The sequence below is a fragment of the Synchiropus splendidus genome, chromosome 16, assembly GCF_027744825.2.
Source record: "Synchiropus splendidus isolate RoL2022-P1 chromosome 16, RoL_Sspl_1.0, whole genome shotgun sequence".
NCBI lineage: Eukaryota > Metazoa > Chordata > Actinopteri > Syngnathiformes > Callionymidae > Synchiropus > Synchiropus splendidus.
In genome coordinates this window covers 14116574-14124849 of record NC_071349.1, presented here as the reverse complement: position 1 = coordinate 14124849, position 8276 = coordinate 14116574, and the positions used below count along the sequence as shown (strand labels likewise).

The window sequence follows — 8276 nt, the reverse complement described above, 5'->3', positions numbered from 1 at the left end:
CAATAAACTTTGTCTTATGAAATGTTATTGTCTGGCACAAGACTCTTCTTTTACTTTTGTTATTCTCCCTTGTTGTATGTTAAAACGAAATAACCTTTTCCTGGTGTTTATACAAGCTCAAACATCAGGCCATTAGAGCTCAGTTGATTTATGGCTCTGGATGGCTAATACCAGACTGTATTTCATCAACAGTCATTGTTGTTTATTTGATGTGAAGCTCTGCTGAGTCCACCACTTTAGCTTCTGTTGTACCGTTCCCGTCTTCATCACGCTGCTCGGCCAAGAATGTCCAAAGTGTCTGCCGCTTAATCCACTTAAACGTGCATCTCAGATGACCTCGGACGGTTGCACCATGAAAACAATGAGAGTGCGTGTGTTTCACAAGTTGAGTCAGCTCAAGTGTTTCCAGGCTGAGCTCGGACACTGGCCAGTCAAGACTGTCATACCTCAAAATGACGACAATCTCTCATTGCACACCATCAGCGACCTCAATGAAGACTTGCTCACTGACATCTAGGATCAGCAGTTGGAGAATGAAACCCTCACAAGCTCACTAGCATTTCTCTCAATTTGGATTTAGTCCCACAACATCACTTTAAGACGTCCAAGTTATGGATTATAAAGTGGGTATTTTCCACAGTTTAGTATAGACATTGAAAGTTCAAAGGACAATATTTGAGGAGAGAAATGCTAAAAATAAATAAATACAGAATTAATACAAAGCATTTTCATGCCAAAATATTTTGCTGATTATATTCTGAGTCTATGGTTATTGTTATTATTTTAATTTCATGTTTACTTGTTCATTGGGTTTATATTCCCATCTGATAAATGTTCTACTTTGTGAGAATATACAGTACTTACAACTTCAGGACTGTTTGTGTGCGAAAATGTGTTACATATTTATGTTCACTACGAATATAAAAACACAAAACATAACAAGCAAATCAAATGAATGAATGAATAATAAATAAATGAATGAAAAAAAAAATCATAAAATTGTTATGGTAATGACAAAATGTAATAAAGCGTACGTCAGCGTAGGAAATATAAATCTCATTTGAGTCATCTCTGATGTCCTGCTCACCATATCAATCGTCATAATTTTTCTAAGAGTAACTTATTTATTTTTGCCAACACAGTTAACGTTGTGTACGTTGTGTGCGATTAAATGCTGACGAATCACATTTTTATCCGCGCTCGCTGCTGCCACCCTCAGGTGAAATTAATAACTGCAAGCAGGCTGAGCTATGATTTACCTTGAGTTTTGAGACACATGATATCAAGAGTTGGATCAACTAAGTGACTGAAGCAGCTTCAGTTGAGCGCCAGGTATTGCCGTCCGAAAGCTACACACAATTAAAGACGAACTCACAATCAGCAGTAATGGCTTCCATGTCCAGAAACACAACTGCAAAGATGTTCCTTATTGATTTGTGGAACGTTCTGATTTACTGATGAGACTTCAAAGGTGCGGATGCTGTCAGTGCGTGAGATGTGGTGGAGGGGTTTGTCCATGATGGGGGTGTGGGGGGTCGGCATTGGAAATTGGGTAGCGGGGGTGATGTGAGAAGAAATTGGAGCTGAGAGGCAGCTGCAGTACATCTGTCTTTCTCTGACACATGTGGCATTTGACTTCCAGTGTGAAGTTCAAAAGAGTTTTATAATGACGCAGCTGCTCGGGGATGTACGTGTGTGTGTGTGTGTGTGTGTGTGTGTGTGTGTGTGTGTGTGTGTGTGTGTGTGTGTGTGTGTGCGCGTGTGTGTTTTCTCTTTTGATGGAGGTGGAGTAGAGGAGGAGGCTCCTTGCTAGAGGGGTTTCACAGGTGAAGTCTGGTTTAGGGGGTAAAAAGTAGGCAGGAATGGAGCTGCAGACAAGCTTCCAACCATTTCTGACATCCATTAAATTTGTACTGTATCAAAATACACATTAGAATCAAGACGGAATGGCGACACTCGATCACCGACCTTCATTGGAGACGTCTATTGGATTGTTTGTGCTATTGTTTTGAAAGGGAAGGTCACCAGGAAAGGTCACTGTCCGGAGCGTGACTTGTAATTTGGGGTGTTTTTGTTGTGTGCACTGAAACATTTAGAACCAGTCCCAGACCCATTAGACGTAATTAGATCCAACTATTAAGTCAGCTAAACGTCAGCATTGGGAGATGATGGCCAGCACTTACAAGTCTGCAGAAGCACCTGGCGTGCCAGGAGTTTGGGGGGGTCTTTGGGGGCAAAGGTCAGGACTCAATTAAGCGTATCTACACACTGACTGAGAACTCAGCTGCAGGAACCCAGCTTGCAGGTGGATGGCCGTTTTTACCCCTAAATGTTAAGTTAGCACCAAGTAAAAACAAATAAATAGATAATAATAATATGTAAAGGAGAGATTTCCCTGAAAAATCACATTTTTCTGTTTGCAACATCCAAAACTGACTTAAAAAAAATAATACTCTACATTTAAAAGCGGCAGTCTATCCGGTAATCTCACAGTTTATCCAGTTTGTCAATGAGGACAGAGAAACAGGCCCCATGAGTGACTTGTTTCAGGTCACATCACTAGTTTGGGTGAGATTAGTGTCTGTATTTGGGATTTATTTTGAAGGGAAAACCTAGATCTCTCAGAGGTCGTCCAAACGTAGCACGTTGGTCACCTGCTCTGTACGCATCAGTGGCTGAAGTTCTAGCAGACTTGCCACACATTCATCAGCCTGGTGCGACTTCATCACCGGACCAAGGTTTCCACAGTGCGTTTCTGCGTTCCTGAGTGTACGTCCACTCTCAAAACTGTTAACATGATAACTGACATGAATGGAAAACTAGCTTGAACATTTCTTCAGGAGCTTTTTGTTGCTATTTTAAAGGCTTTTATCGCGGTCAAAGCATCTGACTGAGGCGAAATCAACTCGACTGCAACACAGGTGAGTAATTTGGAAGATGACTTTTGAACAAGTCATTTTTCAATCAGCTTCATGAAAACATGTATAAACTGTTTTGCTAACAACCAACACCAATAACAAATTTTGCTCAGAAAAACTCAGGATTATGATTAGAAACTGAAATATGTTTCCATATATATATTTCCAATAGCACTAAAATAAAATTAAAAAATATATATATCAAGATAAATAAATAAAAAATACCACCCAGTCAAAGGCAAATATTTAATTAATGTGAAAAATGTATCAGATGAGGGTTTAAAACTGCAAATATGATGTACATAAATCAACGTTCAGATTCTCTTCACAATGTTTTTTTTACAGCGGGTGACATTAAATGCACCTTGGAAGTGAGGGGGCCCATCTTTTCATCACAAATGGCACCACAGCAGGTTTGTTTTCTATGATTCTTCAACAGATATTTACGTTCAGTAAAGACGGCGCAGTCACAGTCAGATGAGATTATTGAAGTCGTGCTCAAGTGTGAAAATACAGGACTCCACTTCCTTAAATAATGAAGCTGGACAGGAGGGAAGGAGTCAATATTGGTTTTGGGGGTAGGTAGAGTGGAAAACACCATTCTGAATATGTATTTATTTCAAGAGACAGTAGGAGCCATCTCTTGGGAACTTAAAAAACACTAGTTTTCATTCATTCTACTGTATTTTTTAGGTCCAATTAGAAGGTTAAGCTCAATCTGTCAAAGTCAATGGACACACTTCTGACAGCTTGACATCTAAATTCTTCAAATATTTTGTCACCAAGGAGAGTGGAGAGCAAATGTCCTGACCTGGTTGTGAACCCTGGTCATGAGGTCATACCCAGCCTCATACCAGCAAACTAAAGTACTCACAAATACTTAAAACAAACGCCTCAAAAAAATCTGGACGGGGTCTCGGAGTTTGAATATAAACAACTTTGTATGAAGTTCAGAACTCATCATCACACACAATAACAACTTACTTCCAGAGCCATCTGACCGCCACGCTCCTGATCTCCATCCTGGCGGCCGTGCTCGGCTCCCTGCAGATCGGCTACCACACAGGGAATGTCAACGCTCCAGCCAAGGTGAGCCAGGATCCAGGGGCTGAGGGGAACGGCGAGAGCTGATGTCAATAAATACATAATCAGTTTTCTATGTCAACAGTTACATTTTTTTTCCCTCTTGACAACCAAAAGAAATTAGTCTGTTGACAAACAACAGATTCAGCAGAAGCAAACAGGAGTACTTTTTACAATACACTGGAAAATAAATAAATAAAAATAATTTAAATACTGTCTTCATGATCTTAAAAATAAACTATGACAATTGCAACAACTGTTTTTCAACTTGATAAACTTTTTATTATTTAACACCAGCATACCAAAGGTTTTACAAATATTTGGAATTTTTTAACTTCAATTGAAGTATTATGAAAAAAAGGGCCATATTTATTTTGTGTGTTTCCTAAGAGATTAATTTGAAGAGGCACACTATCGTCGAAACAAACTAAAGTCAGACCAGATGTGTCTGTTTACTTGCTGACCCTTCACTGATTTGCATTTTGAAATTTTGTCCAGATCATCGAAGAGTTTTTCAATGAAACCTGGAAGGCCAGACATAATCAGTCGATGCCAGATCACACTCTGACGCTGCTGTGGTCGCTCTCTGTCAGCATCAAAGACTTTGGGGCCTTGTTGGGCTCATTAGGAGTCAAATATTTGGCAGATGCTTATGGGAGGTGAGAGTTCATCCACACAGCATGATATGTTCTCCAGTCATCCTCCGCTTTTCTCCTCCAGGCGCAACTCCATCCTGATTGTTAACTGCCTCTCGGTGGTGGGAGCAAGTTTGATGTTCGCCTCCAAAGCCAGCGGCTCCTTCGAGGTTCTAATTTTGGGAAGACTGGTGTTTGGATTGTTCTGCGGCCTGGTGATGAGCCTCAATCCCCTCTACATCCAAGAAGTGTCGCCCACCAACCTTAGGGGGGCATTTGCGACCCTCAACCAGGTGTCATTTGCCTCAGGGATCCTGGTGGGAATGGTACATCTTCTCAGTCAGAAGTCCAAGAAGATAAGCACTTCATTGAAACGTCAGATCACAGCGAGGCTTTGGAAAATTTGAGGAAGAATTTGGCTCTCATTTGAGAATAGAGGGAGGATAGAGAGAGGAAATTGCTTGTGAAGACAGAGCTTTGTTGTGAAGGTTTGCTGGAAGGTTATCAGGTCATCTGTGAGATTTGTGGAGAATCAAGAAACAATAAAAGTCCAGATCACCATTGAGATAAAGCAGAGGATCTTCAGCTTATAAAAAGCAATGTACTGTGAGTTACGCACATTCCGTTTATCATTTAAAATATTTAACATCCAAAACATTTCTCCCCTGCTACATGTACAATAATAACAATAACACCGGCCTTAAAAACAGCATCGATGGCTGAAGCATTGCCGCTTGGGGTGATGACCAAGTCCCTGGCCTAAATCGACAGACAGATCAGTCCAGAGTCATGTAAATCCAAGCCAGAATAGTAGGATAGTGATCGGGGTTATCTCTACATCCACATCTCAGCTTGTTTATGTGCATCATTTTTGTAGGTAGCTGGACTGGAGTCAGCGCTTGGCACAGAGAAGTACTGGGCTATGATGTTGTCCCTCTCCCTCATCCCGGCCCTGTTGCAGTACTTGATCCTGCCCTTCTGCCCAGAGAGTCCCCGATACCTGCTCATCAACCGAGGCGAAGAAGACAAGGCAGAGGCCGGTGAGAGTCGTGCCGATGTTACCTTCCACCTCCTGCTGTCACAGAAACTGTCACAGATTTGTTTGTCCTGCAGCTCTTCTGAAGCTCAGAGGAGGACCTGACAAAGTGCGGGCCGAGCTGGAGGAGATGAAGTATGAGGCTGCACACTCACAGACCGGCCTCAGCGTGCAACAGTTCTTTAAGAGGAGAAGCTACAGGCAGCCCATCATCATTGTCCTTATCGTCAACCTGGGGAGCCAGTTGTCGGGATTTAATGCGGTCAGTCTAAACAAGCTGTGATCATTAATGGATGGTCTCAATGATCCGGCTGGAACAGATGGACACCATGTGATCTGACAAAAAAATATAAGATCTCCTCTTCCTCCAGATCATCAACTATTCCACCAAAATGTTCCAGGCCAAGTTTGATGAAGCCAAATACCTGACCCTGGGTGTCGGAGCCGTGAATGTGACATTCACTCTGGTGGCTGTGAGTATTTTGAGATCCATCAAAGCCAGAATTGTTGCTGCCCAAAAGCCAGCGACTGCATTAAAATGTTCCAAAAACTGTAAACAAGTGTGTTTCCAACAGTAATCAGAGCGGAGGGAACATGTGTTTACACTTGGCAAAAAGCTTTGAGTTTGTTACCAAGTCCAAGATAATGATGTAAAATGCATGTTTTGATGCAGTTCTTCCTCATGGAGCGGGCCGGGAGGAGGAAGCTGCTGCTGACTGGCTTCATCTCCATTGCCGTCTGTAACTTACTGATGACGGTGGTGGACTCCGTGCTGGTGAGTTAGATACATTGTGGAGGGCTTCATATCCAGGAGCTGAATCTTTCTCTCCACTCAGCATTTAGTCCTGGACCTGCGGAGCCTTCAGGTCCTCCTGGTCTTCTGCCTGATCTCAGCCTATGAGCTGGGCCCAGGTCCCATTTCCTGGTTCATTGCCGCCGAGCTGTTTGACCAACCGGGGAGGCCCATCGCCATGTCCTTCACCAGCATGCTCAACTGGGGAGGGAAGTTTGTCCTGGCGCTGCTCTTCCCTCCACTGCTGGTGTGTTTGTGAACACGTCTCAGATTAGGGAGCATTGGACTACGATCTGTTTGCTTTTCAACTTCTTCTATGCCCAAAAGACACAGCCGCTTAAAGCAAGCCATGAATCACTTTGAAATCCCATTAGTGGTTACAACATAGACACTGCTGCTGAAGACAAAAATGTGTCAAGATAAATCAAATTAAGTGACGGGGAAAGTGAACACTGTCAGCCCAAATACGAACAAAAGATGGACTATGATGTGAATAATAATGTGTTCACTTTAACTTAATCATATGCATGAACACTTGAGTGGAAGTAAGGAAATGTATAAACGTTTTTTTTTTTCGCAGTTCTGTTTAAATCAATATTGTAAAAAATCTATACAACTGTATCTTTCTTTTCACAGAAAATATGTGGCGCGTACGTCTATCTCTTCTTCACGGCAGTGGCTTTGCTCGCCTTCATCTTCACTTGGATTCGGCTCCCAGAGACAAAAGGACGCACGTTTGACGACATCGCAGAGGAGTTTAGAGGAGCAGAGAACATTTTGATGCACAACAAGAGCGGGTTCAACACATTTACCTCAGGAGACTTCTAAATACTAAGGGGTCAACAGTATTGCCATTGAAACAAAATGAAGATAGATAGATAGATGGATAGATGGATAGATAGATAGATAGATAGATAGATAGATAGATAGATAGATAGATAGATAGATAGATAGATAGATAGATAGATAGATAGATAGATAGATGTGACCGCTGAACAACATTGTGAAAGTAATTTCCACTGTTCACTGACAATGCAAGATAATCCTTTTGAAAATAAAGCACAATAACTTGTGGATATTTCAATTTTACGCCAAAATTCCAGGCACAAATTCCACTCCAAAGAGCAATAAAGCACATTTTCATGGGTTAGCCGAAGACGAGGGATATCATGTGACTTTTTGACCTCAAGTAGAATTGTTGTTTTGTATGAGTATTGAAAAATCCTCACATCAATGCATCAATATGTAAAGGTAACCATTTTGTTTTATACGTAACAGAATGTTTAAGGGCATTGTCTGCGCGTGAAATACAGCCGAGTCGCACAATAGCTTAGTTTTAAGACTGTGAAGTTGTACTGGAAGAAAATCACACTCTTTAACTGTTACAGAATTGTAAATAAACAATAAAACCACATTTAGCGCTGTCAAATGCTGATTTGATTTTTTTCTGTTAAAGCCTTTCTTCACACTGTCCAGATGCACAAACAATATGTTATAAGAAAAGCTATCTATTATTCTGTCCAAAAATGCGTTCACAAACCTTTAGACAAAATAGAAATGACACTCATACTTTTAGAGGAGAACGAAAACAGAAGGTCAAATGAAGGAAACAATGAAAAGAAGCATTTGTGCTGAGCCACTATAAATATTTATCCTTTTTCTACAGGTTTAAACAGTTGTCAGAGGTATGTCAAAAGGGGTCGCTATAGGGTAAAACAAATTGAAGAGCATAGGTGTGTGTCGATGCGAACATGAGACCCTTAGATGGGCTAAAAGCAACAGCAGTAGTGTAGACACTAGGGAGGTGGTCA

At 41.4% G+C, this 8276-nt stretch overlaps 2 protein-coding genes across 4 annotated transcripts in view; one reads left to right on the top strand and one right to left on the bottom strand.

Annotated features, from left to right (window-relative positions):
• Positions 1–8276, bottom strand: part of ccdc177 (coiled-coil domain containing 177) — a 94846-nt gene that overhangs the window by 37421 nt on the left and 49149 nt on the right. For all 3 annotated transcript variants that reach the window (XM_053845545.1, XM_053845546.1, XM_053845544.1), the window contains one exon: positions 3903–4026. The gene's annotated coding sequence lies outside the window, so the exon portion shown is untranslated. The remainder of the gene's footprint in view (positions 1–3902; positions 4027–8276) is intronic.
• On the top strand, positions 1520–7293 carry LOC128747078 (solute carrier family 2, facilitated glucose transporter member 1). Its single transcript, XM_053844626.1, has 10 exons — positions 1520–1552; positions 3909–4007; positions 4500–4660; positions 4722–4962; positions 5514–5676; positions 5750–5934; positions 6044–6145; positions 6346–6432; positions 6509–6712; positions 7102–7293. Exons 1-10 carry the CDS (start codon positions 1520–1522, stop codon positions 7291–7293), a joined length of 1467 nt encoding a protein of 488 aa, XP_053700601.1.

What these genes read in the sequence shown, in the direction of transcription:
- LOC128747078 (XM_053844626.1), top strand. Translation starts at nt 1,520, where the DNA reads ATGGGGGTGTGGGGGGTCGGCATTGGAAATTGG. An exon ending in TTGGCAGATGCTTATGGGAG is followed by an intron (nt 4,661 to 4,721) that starts GTGAGAGTTCAT and finishes TTTCTCCTCCAG; the next exon opens with GCGCAACTCCATCCTGATTG. An exon ending in AGAAGACAAGGCAGAGGCCG is followed by an intron (nt 5,677 to 5,749) that starts GTGAGAGTCGTG and finishes TTTGTCCTGCAG; the next exon opens with CTCTTCTGAAGCTCAGAGGA.